Source organism: Triturus cristatus, chromosome 11 (genome assembly GCF_964204655.1).
Source record: "Triturus cristatus chromosome 11, aTriCri1.1, whole genome shotgun sequence".
Classification (NCBI taxonomy): domain Eukaryota; kingdom Metazoa; phylum Chordata; class Amphibia; order Caudata; family Salamandridae; genus Triturus; species Triturus cristatus.
In genome coordinates, this window is record NC_140594.1 from 633,139,729 (window position 1) to 633,162,033 (window position 22,305).

At 46.8% G+C, this 22,305-nt stretch overlaps 1 protein-coding gene across 1 annotated transcript in view; it reads right to left on the minus strand.

Moving 5' to 3' along the window:
* Positions 1–904: 904 nt before the first annotated feature.
* Positions 905–22,305, minus strand: part of LOC146785205 (uncharacterized) — a 120,357-nt gene continuing 98,956 nt past the window's right edge. The window contains exons 3-4 of the mRNA XM_085633006.1: positions 1,484–1,846; positions 905–1,188 (exon numbers count right to left, since the gene is read on the minus strand). Coding sequence (XP_085489132.1) covers positions 1,144–1,188; positions 1,484–1,846 — 408 coding nt within the window. The 3' untranslated portion in view covers positions 905–1,143. The remainder of the gene's footprint in view (positions 1,189–1,483; positions 1,847–22,305) is intronic.

Below are 22,305 nucleotides of genomic sequence, written 5' to 3' on the forward strand. Positions count from 1 at the left end.
TTGCCGAGTGTCTGGGAGCTGACCTACAGTTGCTGTGATTGCTGAGGAAGAGGACTAAGGGACTGTCTGCTGTGTGCTGTGTCCCCCTTACTCTGCCTCAAGCAGGATCTGCCTCAGAATCATGTCCCACACACTCTGTGCGGATTAACGCACCGCTGAGGAACTTTGGAGCTCCTGCTTTGCTCCCGAACGCTGTATGTGCATTGACTCCACCGCCGCCCCTCGAGCTGTGTTGTGTGCCCAAGGCTGGGTTCGCCACTCTGAGAAATAGTCTTGAAAACACCCTGCCGGTATTCACCACCGCCGGCCCGGGATCGTCATTTCCGAGCCGCGCTTGGATTGGTCACAGCAACGAGGGTTTCCTCAGCAACGCGGAGGTTCGGCAGGCGGAGCTACATTGAGTCTGGAGAGGCGCGAGGCATCCCCCAGCAACCGGGGTTCCCTCACGCTCGTCATCAAGGAAAGGAGCTAAACCTGAGGCCGTGGCGCGTCCCACCGGCGAAAGCGGCTTCACCGGAGATCAGCGCAGACCGCAGAGCCCCCTTCACATCCTAAGGTAACCCGCTCCAACACGTGACCGGAGTTTGCACGCGAGGGAGATTGTGATCACACGCACTACCGGGGGGTCGCCGCAGGGGTGATTAAAGCTTGGTGACTTGACTATGGCAATCACGGGGGTGATTTGAGAAAGCACTATTTTTGTGATTTGAGAAAGCGCTATTTTTGTGATTGGGAAAACGCTACTTTAAAAAAAAAAAAACTTTATTTTGCATTTTAATAGTAAACAATACAATACATTCGTAGTATAGCAGTCATGTACGCAAATGACGATGTTTTACAGCTTACAGTTAATTGCATTTTCAACGCATTGATGTGAAGGGAAATATTCAAAATTTCTTATCGCCTACACATTAGCCAATCTCTAATTACACATTAGTTGCCCCAACTAATCTGTTGTAGTGTAATAAGAAGGTGTTTGTGGCGGGGTAGCAGTGACAGAGTCGGAAACCAGACTAGAGTGGTGTAACGTGGGCTTTATTTTTGAGAACACTTTCTTTTGACGAGCTGTCAGTCTGAAGCTAGCAAAGGAGGAAGAGTCCGGCTTGCTCCGTCTTGGGGACTCCAGAGTGAAACAGTTTGTGTTCAATCGGCTGGATTTAAGTTCGTCGTGTCCTCAGGATCTCGACGCTGTCCAGGATCCAAAGACCAATGAACCATACGAGAGAAACAACAAAAAAAAGAAAGAAAACCAAGGGTTAGGACGGTCGTCCTATGCTGTATTTGAAGGTGCCGGGAGTGAGGGAAACCGAGTGCTCTGGTGTTTCTACTAATTCCGGAAGAGAATGTGCTCCAGTGCTCGGTGAAAAGGGGGGGTAGAGGATTATACGATATTTACAAGCGAGAGTTACGCTGATGCGGGTACGTGCTCTCACACAGACGGGGGGTTCCTTCTTCCCACCCAGCCCGCTACTCTGCCCCGTACCTGTTCAAGCCACGCTCCTCCCCTGGGAAAGTGGCAGGGCGGCTCGAGGAATCGGTGGCCTCTTGGCTCGTCGGGTGTTTCTCCGGGAGTTCTCCCTTCGTGCGCGTCGTTCTCTTCTTCTGTCCGGGTCTCAGGTATCGCTTTTCTTCTCCACTCCGGTTCGCCTCTCTCCTCCAGGAAAACGCCGTCCGCCCCCTTCCGGGATTCTCCGATTTTTAAACGCCCCACAAATGTGACGTCGTGCAGGGGAGGGGCTTCGTCCTGCTGGAAAGCTGCGTTAAAGGAACCGCGTCCTGCTTCTGGAGCCCAGTCTTGCGGGGCATACGAGTACCACTCGTCCTTTAGGAAGGGAACATCCGGCTGCTGTAAGGGGATACAAGGGGGCAAAGAAGCATCTGTTGACCACCAGTTCGATGAAGACTCTTGTGATTTGGGAATATCACCTGCCCCGTCACAGTGTTTAACAGTTGTGATATATGGGAAAACGCTACTTTGGGTGATTCTCTGACTCAAAGAGTGCAGCTGGGGCATTTTTGAAAAACATCTCAGTCACATTAGTTTTGAAATAACGTTCCACACGCTAGGAGCAGGAGTCCTCCAAGCCGAAGGGCTCAGTTAATTTAATTAATTACCACGTTTAAGGGAACATTATCCAAGTGAGCATTTTTAAGAGAGTATTATCCAAGTGAGCATTTTTAAGAGAACATTATTCAAGTGAGCATTTTTCAAGAGAACATTTTCTAAAACAGGAGTGATTGTGTATGTGCTGTTTATGACGTTTTGATCTGCCTAATCTATTTAAAGTAATTTATATTTTTATAAATACTTGGTGTAGTGTCCATTTGTGGTGTTGCGCTATGTTACTGTGAGTGTTGGTACAAATACTTTACACATTGCCATGGGGATAAGCCTGTCTGCTCGTGCCAAGCTACTAAGGGGGTGAGCAGGGGTTATCTACAGTGTGTAAAATAATATTTATTTATTCGATGCAGTGATGCAGTAGGATGGCAGTGCCTCAGGATATTCTTTATTCCATGCAGTAGTCTATTCTTGTTCCACTGCACAATGAGAGATCCTTTCAGGAGCAGCACAAAATGAAAAGTAACATCTGGCTGCCAAATGGCACTCCAATTAAACATTGTTGATCACTGGAGTAAACTATTCAATTTTTGTTGCAGATAAGAGGCTTAATATTACCGTTGCGTGACGCAAGGCCTTATCACCTGGAAACCAAAATCAGCAGAGGAAATCAGCAGAGGAAAATTTTCTTTTCTTTTTCTGATATACCAGTCCAGCCTTCAAGAAGGAAGTTCTACATTTTACCAAGGCTACTAGTGGCTTATCTGCTTCTGCTCTGAAGAGCACGTCTATGCAGTCTTCAATTATTTACTTCCTACCGTCACTGAAGCGCCAGCGTGTCATAGGGGAGTCTTGTCCAGTGCAACCAACTAGTGATGGAGTTAGTAAAACTCAGCAAGAGTCTACCAAGGACAGTCCACCTTTACAAAGACTTCAACGTGTGCCAGAGAAATAAACCGTCAAGCTCCCTGACTGCTGGAGCACTAAACAGTGGTATTACTTTCAAGAAGAACATAAATGGTTGTATCTTAAGTCAGGCAATATTGGATGTTCTTCCTGCAAATAGGCTAAATCAACAGATTTGGGGGCAATGTGTGATGCACTTCAAGAGCTCAAACACTCATCACTCTCCTTACAGAGGAGGGACATTACAATTGTTAATGCCCACAGACTTTTGGTTAGTCGAGTACGTATATTTAGAGCAATGGAGGACTCACCAGGGGAGTTTGCTTCTGCGGCTCAGAGAGCAGTTGACGAGGGAAAATTCAAGAATGTTCCTCTTTTCCATGGTAGAAGTAACTCAGTTGCCCGTAATCAAAATCAGTTTTACCAAAGTCTGTCTGTAAATATCAATAAACTATGTGCCCCGGATTCTGAGAAAGAACTTATAGCCAGCTTCAGTGTGCTAGATGCAGGCAACTTGCCTTCTGGTGATGAATGCATTCTTTATGGTGAAACAGATATCCAGAAACTGTGTTCAGAGTTTCAGCTGCCAGCAAGAGACACTATCCAAGCTTTTAGACTTTTCAAAGATTTTGGTGGAAAGAAAACCCCTGAAGCATTAAAAAAGATAGTAGTTTCCATGGAAACCCTGCCAGCAAGTAATGCGGATTGCGAGAGTGGTTTCAGAGCAATGAACTTAATTGCTAGTCCAACAAGCGCCTCTCTTCTTGTAGAGACCATTTCTTCATGCTTATGGGTAAAACTCAATGGTCCTCCATTTGAAACATTTGACGTAAAGCTGTATGTAAAAAGTTGGCTGGCAAAAGGTAGAAGGTCTGCTGAAGAAAATTGTAGTGAGAAACCCCAGCAAAATAGACACAGCGAATATCTTCAAGGGTTTTGGGAAATCCTGCATTAGATTTCTAAGTAATGTAAATAATTTTTGCATGTTTTTAAAGTGTTTGGTATTTTATGGCTTATACTTAATAAAAATACCTTTTTGCCTATTTTATTATCCTTTGCTGGATGCGACTTCATGATTTTCTTAAGCACACAATGCTAGTTATCTTGATTTAGACCATGCCCCTACTCAGATAGGCCACACCCCTTTAAGAAATGTGCCACGCCCCTTTTACAGCACCCCCAGTTTTTCCCCCCACTTAAAGCCCTGTTCCTATCCTTTCAGGACATTGGGGACTCTTGTGGCATTCCAGCAGGACATTTCCTGACATGTCGTGCGATATACCTGGCGGTAGCAGCACACTGAGAGCAGGGACGTGCCGAGCTTCCCACGGTGCCCCCGCTACATATGGCCCTAACCAATGGGGGTGCGTGCAGATTCATAACGGCTCTCTATATGGCTCTACTAGCTCAGGGCTGCCTGCCAGACACCTAGGCTCGCGATCGCTGGGCATGTGATTTGTGAACACATCTGACAGAAGAGCACTGGGCTCAGACCCTCCATCAGGTTTGCTGGGTGTTGCACAATCCGTGCTTCCATTACACACAGTTTAACTTTAGTTAGTATAGTGCTCATGGTTACACCTGAAGTTTGCTTGTTGGGTATACGCCCAAGAGCTAAGGGGAACCAATATCTACATAGCTTTGTAGACTTGGTGCTCGTCCTATTCAAACGTCAGATCTCCGTGTCCTGGATACCTCTTGGCTCGTTCTCTCACGTGATTTATTTCACCTTATTTCCAGGCACTTTTCTCATTTCATTTATTTTAGCTTATTTCCAAGCACTTTTCTCTTTTCATTTATTTTAGCTTATTTCCAAGCACATTTAACGTGCTGATTTTTAGGGGCTCTCTGAGCCCATTTTGATTTTATAGTGTACAACTCTCCGTGGCTGATCTAATAATGTGTTTATTTAACTATGCCTTTCTAATCCGGCTTGTTTATTCTTTCCTTAAACAATTTATGTGCCGTGTGCATACAATTTATTTATTGAGTCCCACTATTTTTGCTGGTTTTCTCACTACTGTAATGGAAATAACATTTATTGAATGAATGTATTAATATATAAAAAGAACAAGTGAGAGCCTTTGGTAAATTATTTATGGCAAACTTTCTGAATCCACTTTGTGTTTATCAGGACTGACGACTTATAACCAGGTGGCTATCAGGATTCTTTGCGAATAGAGTCCAGTCTTTCTCTGCAAATATGATCTCCTAGTAAGCTAATGGGGTTTGCCTTGAAAGAAATGTGTGAGTATTTGCTCTAAAAGAACTACTGGATTTCTGTCCATCAGTCGCGCTGCACTGATACCACAAGCACAGTTACACACCTTGAGCCAATGTGGTTTTGGGCCGCTGAAGGACCACAGTTGTGGAGTTGTTTGCTTTGCCAGGAAGGGAAAACCATTTCATTCTGCTCCCCACTCTTTCCCTCCATTCTCTAAAGATATGTGTGTACAGTGTGGGAGCACTAAAGGACATTTCCCTATAGATTAAAAACACACAGGAATCACAAGGAGTTACGGGGCAAGTTGGGAAGTAGGTGTGAATTTAAGGTGGAGGCATGAAAATACATTTTTAACTAACCGTGCTTTAAATGAAAGTGCAATTGAATGCTCTCTTTGGTCTGGGGAGCAAAATATGCTGGGTGAAGCTGTGGATGCACATTTGGAGAAGCCTGTAGGATCGCCGTGGACAGAGGAGACACGGACACGGGGTTATCTTTGCTCAGCTTCTTTAGTTACCTCCTTCCTCATACAGGGCTAACGGCTAACTGCCTTCCCTAGCCCTCTGCTCCTCCCTTTCCGCCCGCCCTGGTCCCCACTCAGGCCGGTCCTAGTGCCTGACCAGTTTGGTCAGTGTACATCATTACATCTCCCCCCTCTGTAAATAAAACCAAATATGCACAACACCGCAACTGTCTCTTTTTTAAAGTTCCTCAATAAGGCGAGACGGTTTTGTGATGACCCGTCTAGGGCGTGACTGTAGTTCAGCATTGTCACGCTCGTTCTCGTCGGCCATTTCCATCAATGCCTGACTGTGGTGGGGCAGTGTCTCTGGTTCTCTCTTCTCCATTTTCAGTTCAAGTTAAAGTGCGTCACATTCCTGGTGAGTCTTCTTCCGTCAGTCTCTGCAGTGATCATAGTTCCTTTTTGTTGTATCACCTTCAGCGGAACCTCATGGTACTTGCTATCAGTCTTCCGGGGCTGCTCTTGTCGAGCAAACACCCAGTCTCCTTCTTGTATTTGAGGGGGCGTAGCACGTTGCCGTTCATCAGCATAGTCCTTCATCTTTTCTTTCTTTATCTTGTCTCTGGCTGCCAGCTCCTCATGGTCAGAGTCGGGATACTTTTCGTTCGCTGCCATAGTCATCATTGGTAGTCTGGTGCGCACTGGGCATCCCAGCATGAGAGTGGCAGGACATTTGCCTGTGGTGGAATGAGGCATGTTTCGGTATGCTCGTAATACCTCGTTGAGTGCCATTGGAATGCTCTTTCCGGTGAGTTCTGCTTGCTGAATGGCTTTCTTGATTGTGGACATAGAGCGTTCGACCATTCCGTTGGCCTGAGGCCATAATGGTGTGATCTTGCGGTGCTTGAAATTGAGGTGTTGAGCAAAATCAGCAAAGTCATGGCTGTTGAATGGAGGCCCGTTATCTAACTTCACCACTAGGGGAATGCCCCATGCGGCAAAGACCTCCTCTAATATCGGTATGGTACTCAATGCTTTCGTTGATGAACACAGTTGTGCTATGGGGAATCTGGAGTACTCGTCCATGATGACTAGGACATATTGGCTCGATTTTATTGGCCCAAAGAAGTCAATGGTAATGTGTTGCAAAACACCCTCCGGTAGTGGAGACATTTGTAGTGGTGCAGGAGGATCCGGACGGCTCACCAGTTGACATTGCGGGCAGTCTTTCAGGGTTGTCTCTACCATCATGTCTAGTGTCGGAAACCAGACTCTTTCACGGAGTGCTCTTTTTGTGGCTACTATGCCCCGGTGTCCTTCATGAGCTAAATTAATGACCCCTTGTCTGAGTTGTCGTGGGATCACTATTCTGGTGTCTCGTAGGACGAGACCATTTGCCGCTATTGACAGTTCGTCGTGGACATGTTTGAACGCCGCCATTTCTTGGTCGTTTTGTTCACTGCTTTGCGTGTGTCTCCAGCTGTTTGTTTGAATCCGACGTTTCACCTCTTGCAGGGTGGCATCTGTTTGCGTCGCTTCCAGTGGAACGGCCGGAGGTCTCGCTTGGTCTACTACGAAGTGAATGTATTCATCCGCGATTGATTGTTCTGATTTGCTGGATCTGATGGGGTGCCGGGACATGTAATCTGCAGGGTTTGCAGCTTTTCCTGGCTTGTGGATGATGGTGTAGGTGTATTCCTGGAGCCGGAGGCCCCATCGCTCTATTCTTGGTGGCATTTTTGCCCGCGGGTTTCCAAAAATTGTGGTCAAGGCTTGATGGTCAGTCACTAGTGTAAAGTGTTTCCCAAAGATGAAGATGTGGAAGTGTTCACACGCCCAGACAACGGCCAGGCTTTCTTTTTCTGGCTGTGAATATGCTCTCTCCGTGTCTGTTAAACTTCTGCTGGCGTATGCTACTATGTGTCGCTGATCTTCTTCTCTCTCATATTGTGCTAGGATAGCTCCTAGTCCTACAGGGCTGGCGTCCACTGTTATCTCTGTTTTCTTTTTTGGATTAAAGTAGGCCAGATTTTTGGCCGACTCTACAGTTCTCTGAACGCCCCTTCACATTGGGTGGACCACTGAAAAGGTTGTCCTTGCTTGGTGAGCATCCTCAGAGGGTAACTTAACGTGGCGTAGTCAGGTATGTATCTGGAACAGTAGCTGGCCATTCCTAGGAACGATCGTACATCGCCCACGTCATCTGGCCGTGGTGTGTCGTTTAGCGCTGCTACCTTTTCTGGGTCTGGTTTCATGCCACTTCCAGAGAATATGTGTCCGAAAAATTTCAACGTTGTTTTGTGAAATTCACACTTGTCTTTGTTGAGTGTGAGGTTGGCTTCCATGAGTGCATGACAGACCTGATCTAGTGCTTTGTCGTGTTCTTCAGTCGTTGCTCCATATACGAGGATGTTGTCGCTGTAGTTTAGGACATGTGGGATATGATGTATTGTTCTCCTGATTGCCTTTTGGAATATTTCCGCTGCTGATGACACTCCGAAACTTAGTCTTTTGTATCTTTTGTTGAGATCTAGTTTTGAAAATATCTTCGCTCCGTTGAGTGAAGTGATCATGTCACTGATGTGAGGGCCTAGATGTCTTTCTCTCTCTATCGCCATGTTGGGCGCCCTCATATCCACACATAGGCAGACTCGGCTGGTTTCCCCTTTCTTCGGGACTACCACCACCGGGGAGACCCAGGGAGTCGGTCCATCTGTTCTTTCTATGATGCCTTCTTCCAGTAGATCCTGGAGCTCCTTCTCCACGACTTCCTGCAGGTGAAACGGGATTTTCCGGTGATGCTGCGCTACCGGTGTGATTTGTTCGTTTGTGTGCAGTCTTATTTGGCAGTCCTTCATTTTTCCCAGGCCTTGAAAGAGTTTGGGGAACTTTTGGATGATCACTGGTTTGTCAGCCACTCGGTATAAGATATCCACCAGTTTCAGTCGTTCTGCGGTGGCCAGGCTCAGGAGGCAGTCGGCCTCAGGCCCCTCGATGACATGGATGTGGGGTAATATTGTGCGATTTTGGTACGACAGTTCGGTTGCAAATTTCCCAAGACACGTTAGTGGCTTTTTGGACATCCACGTGTATACTCGTACATGTGCGTTATCCAGCTTGGGAGGTGATTTCATTCTTTGGTATTCCGTGACGGGCAGGTAGTTTAGTGATGCCCCACTGTCTAGCACGAACTTGGTGGGGTGAGTCCCAATTCTGATGTCCAATCGCGGGTACTCTTTCAGCCGATCAGGGTCAGCTACACAATAAATATATTCCTTTCGGTCTTGAGAAATCGGTGATGTGGATCGGGATTCTCTTGATGACGACCGTCGAGATTGATATGTCCTGAAAGAGTGGCAGCTGGATTGTGACGACCCCGTGGATGAGTCTCGTCTATCCTGGACTGCTCTGACATGTGATGACTACTTGAAGGCTGATGTTGCCGGTGCCTTCCCTTTTGATCACCTTTGGGTACCGCCCCGCACATGCTTTCAAAGTGGTTGTCTCTACCACACTTCCGGCATTGTTGTCCTAGTGCTCGGCAGGCGTCGGCATGTGGGAAGTCGTAGCCGCATCTGTAACATTTGAGTTGTCTGTCTGATCATTCCTTGGTGTGGGTTCTGCCTTGGTGTCCTTTGCGTGACTGGTGGTGGTGTCTCTTGGATCTGGAGGAACGCACCTGTGGTGGTGATCTTCCATGCATTTGCCGAGACTGCATCCTGAATGCTTGTTCCCGTCTCTCACCTTTCCCGGCTTCTATTCTCTTCGCATGTTCATCGGCTTGTTCATCTACTCTCGTCATCTCTTCTATCTCTTCCAGCGAGTAGCTTCTCTTGAGCAATTTGCGTCTCAGTGGTTCAGAGAGGCAACCTTCTATGACTCTCAGCCGAAGGGCGTCTTCAGTTGAAAACTTGTCAAAGTCACAGTATCTCGCCAGTCGTCTCAGACGTGTGACAAACACCCCCATTTGCTCACCTTTCTCTTGCGCGGCCAGATTGAATGTGTACCGCTCATAGTCAACATTCCTTTTGTGTAGGAAATTGCGATTTAGTGCTTCGCGAACTTTGTCATAGGCACCAGAGGACTCAGCAGGCCGTTCTTTTATGATTCGTCCAACTTCCATGCCAATCAGGTTCTTGAGGGCAAACAGTTGTTCTTCAAGGTCCGTCACCTTGGGCGCTTTCATGAAGTCCTCGAAATCTTCTATCCATTCTTGCCATCGCGGACCCATGCCCCCACCCGATTCAAGAACGAGGGGCTCGGGACGGCGCAGGAATGAGGCTCCAAACATACTTGCGGGAGCTGGGTCGGGCATTATTCAACTGTTATTGCTGATTGCTTTTACAAACTTTGTTTGCTCTCCATTACACTCACCAGTGCTTGTTTCTACTATTTGTTGCAATCGCCAGTGCTTGTTTGTTGTGCCTGTTGCACTCACCAGTGCTTGTTTTTGGGTTTTTGTTGCACTCGCCAGTGCTTGTTCATTACTTCTGTTGCCTTTACCAATGCATATTTGTTGCTTCTGTTGCATTTACCAGTGTTTGTTTGCTATTTTGTTTTCTTTGCCAATGCTTATTTGTTACTTCTGTCGCATTTACCAATGCTTGTTTGTTGCTTCTATTGCATTTACTAATGCTTTTTTGTTACTTCATTTCATTTACCAATGTTTGTTTGCTGTTTGGCTCATCCGCCTGACTTAAAGATGGCCGCTGATGGTCCTTGACAGGGGATTGGGCAAATCTCGCGCCTGACCTCAAAATGGCCGCCACTAGAATCTCGTGTGCAAAGAGATTTCGTCTTTCAAATCACCGGAGACACCGCGATCAACAGCGCTTGAACTCACTCACCGGGGCTCTGCTTTTGGGCACAGCTGCCATGCCAGGTGAGATTATTTTCTTCTTTCGTGGGCACCTTTCACCATTGCCGCCGGGGTGGGCTCCCGGTAGGCTCTTCTGAGATCGCGCTCCAGCCCCACACGCAGGGCGAGCAGCTCCGGGCCAGACGCCGCCGGGGTGGGCTCCCGGTTGGCTCTTTGGGCTTCACGCTCAAGCCTCCACACGCGGGGCGAGCTCCGGATATGTTGCCGCCGGGGTGGGCTCTCGGTGGGCACTTCTGTAATCGCGCTCCAGCCCCACATGCAGGGCAAGCTCCGGTCCCTTGTTTTTTTTTTCTTCTTCGTCGGGTATCTTCACGCACACGTGAGGGTTCTTAACGCCTCGTCGCCAGTTGTAGGATCGCCGTGGACAGAGGAGACACGGACACGAGGTTATCTTTGCTCAGCTTCTTTATTTACCTCCTTCCTCATACACTGCTAACGGCTAACTGCCTTCCCTAGCCCTCTGCTCCTCCCTTTCCGCCCGCCCTGGTCCCCACTCAGGCCGGTCCTAGTGCCTGACCAGTTTGGTCAGTGTACATCATTACAAAGCCCATAGCTTGTTTGACATGTTTATTGGAGGCTGCAACACGTAAAGCATTGCACCCAAAGCATTTGATTTTTCAATAATGGGGGGCGGTGGTGGGGCGTGAAACGTTTTAGTCTGTTACAGTATTTTAGAGCTTGACAATTGGAGAATTATATTTTTCGGCAAAATGAGCCTCGCTCACATTTGGGGATAAATCTAAACCTACCCCCTTTGAAACAAGTTTCAGAATTGTTACCAAATGAACAAACACCAATTGTGGCATATTCAGCCAGTCCTGGCTTTTTAGTGAGCAGCATGCTGCATCCTGGGACTTGTGGTTCCACTTTTAACATGGAATCAATAATACAATCTTGGAAAATGCTGTGGTTAAAAAAGCAAGGACTGATTTAAGGTGTAACTCATGAAATGAAGACACGTTCCAGGTTTGCATCAAGAGTGGAGTTAATGTTCCTGGAGTATCCTAGGTCAGTACTGGGTGGTGAAAATATTCATAATGTGTGTGACAACACCACAAGCCCTGTGACATAACAGGATCAGGCACTCACAGATAGTTACTATCCAGTTGTTACCAGGAAGTCTCAGAGACAGCCACCTGTGCTCGTGAGCGGTCTTTAGACAGTAGTAAATGGTCTTCCATCTTGCACAGCCTAGGGAACTAATTTACCATTGGTGGATAGCTGAGAACCCCGTATCTCGAAAATAGACTACTCCTTTGTTAGGGAGGGTGGAGTCGTTGAGGAGTAGACTTGCGCTCAGGTGTCTGCTCACAGACACAATAGTTAACTGGACAACAGGTAAGTAAAATATACAAAGCAGAGAGCATAGAGAATGGAGAGTTGGTTATAGAGAGAGGGATGCTCATGCATGGTGAGCACAACCCACTGCAAGGTATAAACAAATCTGTCATAAATATTGACTGGCATAAGTACATTTTTTTGCACATTAGCTGTTGGCTAAAATGGACAGCTGTAGGAATGGGATTGTCCCCTGCTTGATGTACCATAGTGACCCCTGCCATGTGTGCCCAAACTGCATACACCTGTGATCCTATTTGTTTTATTTTTGATCTTGCCACACACTAATCTAGTGTGCATACATTGACCTAGGCCTGGTTTTGGACAATGATTCTTTCTGGGCAAAGTTCTGAACTGGGAGCGGCGCATCAAGCACACCCTCATAGTCATAGAGGATTCCCTGTTGTGGGCTTCATGCCTGAAGTGTGGTAGTGGCAGCATACGGTGCTAGTGAATTATAGTAACAGGCCTTTTTCATGTGAGACATCTATGCACGCCCACGGGCCCATCCTTTTAAAACATTCTGCTACTTAGGAGGAACCCTGAATCCTGCCCGCCGACATCTTGATGCATTGTCCATGTGCATGTGTGCTAGGATTAATAGTATGCCATGCATGAGTTATACAGGCCTATGAGTTCCATTTTGAAAGCCCGTAGCCTGGACCAGAGTACAAGATGGAGGAGAGGTTGCTTTCCTCAAACAGCATATGTGTATTGCTGGCATCTCCTAGATGGGAGGTGGGAACACCAGATGCTGTGGTTAGGAAAGATGTGACAGGCTTTCATTAGAAGTGCCAGGGCCCTTCCCGATACATTGGGCTCTAAATGACTTTGACTGCAGCTGCCATTGGTTAGATGGCAAGGGGTGCAGGGTGAGGTCTCAAATATCTGTTAACAAAAGGAGTCTTTTGAAGGGGAACAAATTCTTGTCTCTTTTTCTGATTTCTGTAAAGAAAGGACGTCAATAGCCGAGTGCAGCCTGCTGAGACTTCTTTGTACTTCTGTGGTTGGCACTCCACGAGGTACTGGGTACAGAAGCATTACAGAAAACAGTCAGATCTGGAAGATGGCCTGAGAGGGACACATAAAAGGGGAACTGACCCAAACCGGCTCCAAAGAAGCAGACTAGAATTCACATCCTCTGTCTGTGAGATCGGTATAAATATGGGCACCCAAGACCCATCGTTGTTCATTGTTGTGGTCTCTTCTACTGAGGAGGGGGTACTCCACAGAGTACTCAGGAACTACTATACAGCCACGGGTTGGTGTCGCACTGACAGCCAACACCCCAGAGGAGAAGGAACATCACCTAGAGTCCAATCTTAAGGAGGAATTATTGGACTGTCCTGGGTGCCAAGACATCCTACCTATGAGCAAGGAAGGAAATGCTAACCCAGAAGGAAAAGGGAATAGTTGTACATACTGCGGTACTTCACCCTGGTGTAGGGTCCATCCAACAGAGTCTCACTAAGCAGCTGCATAGACGTAATCGCAGTACTTCTGGACCAGGAAGTGCAATCGTCAACACTTGTCCCCATCATAACTTCCAAGGCACCTGGAGCTGTGCGCCTGAGTGGTGGACCAGACTGAAGCTGGGATATGCTCCTGCTCGTGGGCTGTATGCCCCACGTGGACTGCATGGCCCCAGCACTGCCATTGGATTGGGACCAGTCCAGAAGACCACGTCACCAGAGGGGTGCTGTGGGGTGCCTCAAAAAGAATAAAGCGACTTCCAGGTAAGTTGGCGACAAGGTCAGACACGTAGCAATCTGCTCCCCCCTGACCCGCTGCCCTGTATCTATGCAGCGCCCGATGTGAGACCCAGAGTACCGACGCTGGCCCTGAAGGAACCACCCACCCCTCAAGAGAGTGGTTACCCCCAGTTTGGGGGTTTGGAGAAGGAGTGAGATCTGGGGCCGCACTGAGCTGCGAGAGACCGCGTGCTATTACAGAGAGCTGCTCTTGGAGGAGAGAGGGACAGCGCAGAGGGAATCAGTTTGTGGTTCTATCAGATGGGGTGGAGACCCCAAGGAGCCATGCACACATGCCTGGAGGAGGCTGGCTGAGTGAGTGTGCGGTCTTTTTGACCCCCTAAAATAGAGGGAGGGCACAAACTGTTCAGGAGGCAGAGACAAAATGAGAGCCACTACGACTGGATGGAGCTGCAGGGAGAGGTGAGTCTCAACACCAACCCCTGAGGGGCAGAGGTATCCTTCTGCACCAGTTCAAGAACTATTTTTCAAGTAAAGAGAGACTAGTAGCTGTGGGACTTGGAGGATCGCAGTGTCCCATGCTCCACCAGCGGCCCTACTAGCATAGATGGGGGGAATATCTGATGCAGCTGTGTGAAAGAAACAACAAAATGTCCAGAACCCCTAGAGCACCCTGAGAGGTAGGCCACTGGTTCTGGAAATCTTTAGGCCCACTGACTCACAATAAGCTGAGACTGATGGGGGTCTGCCCGCTCATGATCAGCCCGGTCAGTTGACCGAGGGCCCGCCTGGTGCTACAGCTAGAGTGTGCACACCACTGGCACATGGGGGACATGCTGAAGAGCAGGGGATTGCGCACAACCATGCAAGTGGTGGCAGTGGATGACGATACATTTCTCGCTCACGGAAACAACATGAAAAGGAGATCAAAGGCTACTTCTACAGGAAGTCTAGTGTCAGCGCAGACAATCAATACCTACAACAGGCCATGAAGGGGAAGGGGCAGTCCCTGATGAAAGTGGACGTAAAACTTGCCTTGCTGAGGTGAAGTTAGATATGGAAAAAACCTTTCATGAAACCCTTAATACTCTACAAGCTGAAACTGTAAGAGAAGTGGCAGAGATAAAAATGGGCCTGCAGATGCTGGGCCAATGAATTGAAAGCATGGAGGTCTATATAGCAATGGCGACGAAAGCTGACCAACTGGTCACCATCACCATATGTCGTTTTGAGTCCCAAGTGTGGTGGTTAACAAGCAAATGCGAGGACTTGGAGAATATATCCAAACAGGAGATTATCCGTATCTGCCATCTGTAGGAGGGTACAGAGGGAGATGATATTGTTGAATGTGTTACGGAGCTCTTTTTAGAGATGTCCTACAGGCAGATGTGATTCTCAGCATAGAGCAAACCCACAGGGTAGGACATAAAATGCAAGTGACTAAAGAGACGCCGCAAGACATCATTGTCAAGCTCACGTTTCCCCCTGAAAGAACGACTAATGATGATGGCACGCAAAACAAGGAAAGCTTCCTATGGAGATAGTGAAGTTTTCCTCTTTCAGGACCTTTCTCCAACCACTCTTCAGAAATGTAGAGCTTTCAAAATGGTGACAGTGGGAGTCAACAAGTGACAGATTAGGTATTGCTAGCTTTTTCCAGAGAGTCCTCAGTTTCTATGGAAGGACTCATAGAAATCTGAGAAAATTCCAGGGGAAGGTTGTAGAATCCTAGGTATTTCTACCAGGAGTGAAGATAGCGATCACGAACGGAGACCGCTGTGCTTCAAGAGGAAGCAACAGAGGAGACCACCACTGAAAGGTGATAAACGTCAGACCCTGCACTCGCTCTGCTGTTGAGAATAGGAGGAGGGGGGCTTTAGTGAATGGTCCTCCAGACTCAGCCGGATGGTGGGACTGGCCTTCGAATAGACATACAACTTGCCAGAAGACAGAGCCGCCTTACAGTGGAGGTAAAGGGGGGCCAGGAGGGGGGCTAGACCTCGTGCAGGGGAAAACACTGTGTGTTTGGGGGGTCTTGAAGTTGTCAAGAGGCTGAGGGCAGGGATTTTGCATATGCACCCTACAGAGTATGGGACTTGCTGAGTTATGAAGCGGGGTGCAGGAATGGTGGGGGTATGATGGCACCTTTTAAATCTTTCTGAATGCCAGATACACACTTAAATACTGTGCATACCAGCTGCAGGTTATCACCTAGAGGCCGAGAAGATCGAGTTGGGGATCAAATTTGCATAGATTCAGGTGCCCCCCTACCTATGGAGGGAACACGGTAGTTCTGTTAGCTGTTTTTGTTTTGTTATAAGGGATTGACTACATCACACTACTTTTGAGAGGAAGAGCAGCAGGGACTATGGTCCCCTGGGCAGTATAATATTGCACACCGCACTAAATATATCACCTTGAATGTATGGGGTCTATATTTGCCACGCATAAAATGCTGGCGGTATCTGAACCAACAACAAGCTGATATCATTTTCTTGCAGGAGCCCCATCTCTTGAAGCAAGACCAGTTTAGAATGAAACACAAAAAGTACCCAATTCAGTACTGGGCCTCAGGTCAAACTAAAACTGTGTGGGCAGAGATCTTTTTCAAGAGAGACCTTCCTGTCCATATTCAAAAGGTGAAGAAGGACTGAGAAGCCTATCATTGCACGTCTTAATAGCTAACTCTCTTTTCACAATCATCAATATTTATGCACCCAATACACACCAGGAAGCCTTTTTAGAACATATACTATCTACTTTAGTGGGAAGGGTGGAAGTGAGCATATTTTTCGATGGATATTTTAATCTGTAAGGGAACCCAGAACTGAACAGATCTCAACACAACACGCAAGCTACCAGGGCAGCTTCCCATGAACTGAAGGCAAATTTTGAGGAATTCGGCATGATAGCCTGTTTCCACCCACACACAGATGAATTAACCTTCTATTCTCAGGTCCACAAGTCGTATACTACCCTGGACATGTTTTTAATTTCCAAAGGCATGATTAGTTGAGTTGCAGATACCTGTATCAAAGGGGCTCCATGTCAGATCATAGTCAAGTGGCTATCCAGGTGGAGAGGCTCCGATGGAGGCTAAACACATCATGGAGGTTCCGCCCTGATATTGTGAGGGATTAGGTCCACCGAGAACAAACGATTCAAGACTTTTTTTTTAGATATTGATCCCCAAGATACCGCCTACAATACGCACTGGGATGCTTTTAAGACAACCTTTAGGGAGCAACTATATTGGTAATGACAGATAAGAGGAATCAGCCTAAGCTCAGGGATTAGCAGCTCCAAACAGAGCTGGAAAGAATAGACGGCCTGCTTAAGCACTGACACACTAGGCAAAGTGAAAGAGATTGAAATAAATTGCAAGACAAACTCAGGGCCCTGCGAATTGAAAAGGCAGAGATAACCTATTGAGACTTAAACAAGATTTTTATGAAAAGGGAAATAAAGCACATAAATTCTTGGCCAGAAAATTCTGGGTCCAAAAAATGAAGGAACATATATCTACATTAATCTCACCTGAGGGGAGAGAGGTACATTACGAGGTGGGAAAACGAGAGGTATTCCTTAACTTCTATAAACAACTCTACACTGCAGGTGGGGAAGACAGGTCAGCAATTGCTTCTTATCTTGATAAACTCCCATTACCACAAGTTTCTCCAGAGTGGAAACAATTCCTGGAGGAGCTTAGAACACACCAGGAGGTAGCTTCACCCCAGGCTAAGATAAGGAGAAATTTCATAAATGGAAACAGGGGGATGCCTTACAATAAGGGACGTGTTCCACTAAGGCAAGATAAAGTCCTTCGTCACCAGCAAGAAAGACTTTAAGCTGCCGAACATGGCCTGCTGCAGTATGCTCAAGTACGTCACTGGGTCATGCAGCCGGATATCAAAAGTCAACCATCCAGAAATCTTTCACCATTTGAGAAATGACTGTGAAGGTATGATACCACAAAAGGGCTTATAGAACCAAGGTATGTAATACCGATAGACAAGGCAGCAAAGCCACAGTGGTCCTATAGAGGGGCATGGGAAAGGGAGCTGGAACAGGCCTACCGAGATAAAAAGTGGTCGTCAATTATGGCAAGCTATCCAAAAGCCCTTCAGGTGCCTGAATCATAAAGAGTCGGAGTATAAACTATTCATGAGGTGGTACCTCATGTCCAGCAGGCTCAGGCGCATGTATTCATAAATGTCGGATCATTGCTGGAGATGTGGACAAAAGAGAGTGCGTTTAATCATATCTGGTGGGCGGGAGGGGAGACAGAGGGATAAGGGAGGGTAGACCAAGAGCGTTCTTGGTACATCTCTTAGGGTGCTGCCAAATGGTTGTTCACAATATACTGTATAAATCAATTGGCAGTGCCACCAGAGGTGTGGATATGGAATCCGTGGCAAACTAACATATAACTTGATGGACAACAGTGTAAACTTCGAGAGAACCTGCCCCCCTACAACGGTATCTCACCTCTTTACCTAGGAGACAGTCTATGCCGGGCTATGCCCCCCACTGGGCTTGGTCCTTAATTGACTTTAGAGAGTAAACACTCATATAGGAGAAGCATTGATGTGGGTGAGGAACAACTCCGCTATGACATTGAAGATGGACAGAAGGCAGCCGGACCGTGTCTGCTGTGGGGTTGAGGGAGGTGTGAGGGAGGTTGTGGGGTTGTTTGTTGTTGGTTCTTTCTACATGTAATGCAATGAATCAAGAAACGGGGCATGGGGAGGTGGCTGCTAACTGTGGAAGATGGACAAAACCTCTGCCCATGCCCTGTTTCGTAGCTGGCTAGTTTATTTACAAAATATTAATAACATTTGTTAAAAAAATGTAAAAAAAAAGATCAAGGTAGTCCCTGGCTACCACTGCGCCAACAATCCACCACCTGCGGGCATGTATCCATCGCGCTACTTAAGAAGCGCCAAGTACCCACAGGAGTGTCGGCGTGAGCTGCTACCCACAGAAAGCCACCTGCAAGTGGGCCACCAACAAAAGCCTCAACTCCTGCTGTGACCTTCCAAGTGACATGCTACATGGCTGTTTGCCACTCAGCTATCCGGAAGAGTGTTGACTGCAGACTGGATAACCTGAGACCGGTAAGATCCTGCTACTATGGAAGGATGAAACATTGCCCAATGCTGCTACTACGAACTGGGCAAGAGACTGAGCAGGGCAAGGCATTAGAGACTAGGGGCCTTATTTATGAAAAGGGACGGATCACTGCGTGGAAACAGTGATGCATCTCTTCTCAGTGAGTCCTCCTTGCGACATGAAGGATGCATCATATTTACTGTGTGACACATCAGGTCGCATGGAATGACAGTGGCGTCAGTATTACTGACGTATCTGCTGGCGCAAAAGTGACGCATTGCTGGGGTTTGTCTGAAAACAGACGCAACTCCAGAAATGTGTCCTTTCACATGGGCCAAGCCCCATGTGAAAGGGCCTGAGTCAGTCTTACACCTGCTGGGAGGCAGGAATAAGATATTGACGCAGTAGCATCCTAGAAGTCGGCAGTGAAATCTGATAGATTTCACTGCGCCACTTCTACAAAACTTTTTGCAGAGGAACGCCCACCCTGCATACATTATACCTGATGCAGGTATAATGTAATGCAGGGTTTTACAAAGTGACGCATCTGCTTGGATGCTTCACGTTGTAAATAGGGCACAACGCGGCGCATTTTTTACACCGCCGGTGCGTCTCAGAAAGTTACGCGATGGCCGCGTAAAAGTGTCCCAAGGCCTCATAAATAAGGCCCTAAGGGCTAAGACCAAGAAGTACCTATAGACCTTACCTTGAAATCTGAACCTGTGGGGTGGCACCCCGGGAAGGAGGGAACCCACAAAGGGACAAGTGGAGGGGTAATTGGATTAGCCGGCCTTGGAAAGCACACAGACTCACACCCGTGAATTGAGTATTTGAACATTACTGAGCTGTGGAATTATATGTTTTCTGAGTAATAGCGTACTTGTCTTTACTACGAAGCACTGGGCTGATCTTATTGCACTGCTGGGCGGGATTTGATAGAGGTGACTGCGCTTGAGTAGCCCCATCCTAACTTCCTGAGAAGCCTGTGACCGCTTGCTTCGCGACGACTGAAAGTTAAGTCCAGAAAGAGCTGGGTTTGGTGCAGTTTGGGTTAGCCATTGTACGACACGCCCCATATCAACAGAGGCAAAAGGCCTCAATCTCCACAGTTGGGACCCAGAGGCCCCTATCAGCCCCCTGGACTCCTGAATGCGGTCTGACAATAGCTGCATACAGTATTCCCTTTGGTGTTTGAGAGGGGTCAGATTCAGCCATATAGCTTTCCCAATTTTGTCACACATCATTCCATTGGCTTTGTGGTCAGAGGAGGCATTATCTGTAACAATTTTACTGGTGGAGAATGCTCCAGTATTCTCTATCCCACTGTTGCTTTGTAACGAGGCTTCTCCAAGAATATCATCTGGGTCAGGATTCATAAAGTCATGTTAGATGGCTAACATGTCATGTGACGTCATTCTTACGGTTTCATCATCGTGTCCTTGGTCATGTAATCTCATTTCCTGTGATGTTATGCTAATTTATATTGAAACTGAAACATTCCTACCTCTTTTTGGCCACTGATAGTTGGAATGTACTTCCATATTGAAAAACACAGAAATATTCTGTACAGCATCTGTAGTTGGGATTTAAATCTTGCAAATGCACGATACTTCAGAATGTTCTAAGTTATACCAAATTGTGAGCCTAAACATGTATTACTAGCACCAAAAAATAAGTAACTCTAACGTTTAATATTTATCCAGTAGAGAGCAATGTTACTCTACGGATCAATGATTGCAAAGACTTGACAATCTGTAGATTCACTCTTCAGACAGTGTAGTGGGTGTTGATGACTTTAAATAGTGGGAGGCCAAATATATTGTATAGCGTGGCTTGTGTGACCTTGCAGATCCCTCCCATGAAAGAAGCAGCTCAAGATCTAGATCTAAAAATGCAAAGGGATGCTCCAGAAAGGAAAAGGTCACTGCTGGTTTTATCAATAACAGGTGCTTAGTGTAGCTGAGCCTCCTGACCGCCTAACACATTTTATCGGCTAAAGACACCCTACGTCATAGATTTGCAAGCATATTTTGCTGGGTTTGTGCAACAAAAGTGACTCAATCTGTCTAAAAAGTTTTTTTTCGATTTAGGAGCACATTTGTGACAAAGTAGCGCAGTGCAGCGCAGCAAGTAAGCTTGCTGCACTGCATTGCAGGGAAAGCGCAGGAATGCGCCATATTTATCCCAATACAGTGCATTCCTGTAGTGCATTCCCATCCTTTCCCCAGTGCAGGCGCACAATAGACTGCCAGCACCAATGCAGGCACTCTTACACCATAGTTCAGGGGTGCCTCTGCTGCATGCAGGACTGTTTTGTGCCGGAAAGGGCACCTTCCTGCACAAAGACAACACCCAGAGGCATATTCCTGTAACTCTGTGCACTGCAGAATGCAGCACACAAAGAAAGAGAAAGTAATGAGGGGAAATGAAGAAATTCCTCCTCGTTATACCTCCCCTCGGAGGGTGTATCATTTTGGCACATTCTCCAGCAAAGGTAAGTATGGGAATGCGTCAAAATCCATGAGAGTTGCATGGAAACACCACGCGACAGCCTTGGAACGCCTTCCCAGGGCAGAGTAACACAATGCAGCGATTTGTGCTGCGCTGCTTTACTCCTGATTTATCAAGCCACTCAGGGCCACGCAAGGTGGCCTTGCACTGCTCGATAAATCACCACTTTGCATGGCGAAAACACGACACAAATCCCCCTCATAAATGTGCCCCTTACTTTTCAGCACAAAAAGTATTTTGCCCTGGAAAGTTGCTTCAACGTAATGCAGAGCAGTGCAAAGCACTCCTCATTTCCCCCTGTATTTCTCGAACAATAAAAGTAGTTTTGCGACTAAGGAAGAACTTTTGACAAAAAAAAGATTGCGAATTTAAGTTACGTGTAAAAAGTAAGCATTTCCTTCACTACCTTCACCTCATTTCTGCAAACTCAAATAACTTTATTTGCTTTGGATAAAAATCGCTACAAAATCAGGAATTTTCTGTGGGAATTACCAGGAAGTTTAATATTATGCATTCATATGGTTTTGAAAGAATCGCTGACGTTTGGCTTTTAGTTAAATAATTCCAAATTAGAAGAAAAACGTCACCACTAAAATGTACAGTTCATTGGATGTGAGAAATGCTGGAAATCCTCATCCAGCTATAAACATATTAAATCAAGCTCCTTAATGGGCAACGCACAGCTAACCTGTGATTAAACCAGTAACAAAGAGCAGTTATTCTTCATGTTTTGAGGAGAGCCACACCCAAAAAGTGTCTGCGGGCTAAGATATATATGCATTAAATTTACTGGTGCAAGTTAGTGTGGGCGTTTACCTTGTCAGAGTCGTGTCCTTATAATTGAGTGGAAAATTCCATGTGTAAAGCTGTGTTGTAGCCTTGAGATTATTAATGAATGTGTAACATATGGTGGACGCGCGTGGCCTCCTGGGTAAAATGGACCCTTGACTTGCAGCCCCCTCTGATGTCCCACACAGACACTGACATTACACGAGCCAGATAAGTCCATACAAAAGACGCTACTCTGCCTTACAAATTTAGCCATAAGGAATCCATCAGAAATGCAGCTGCAACAACGTCAAGGGGAGTTTTGACTGG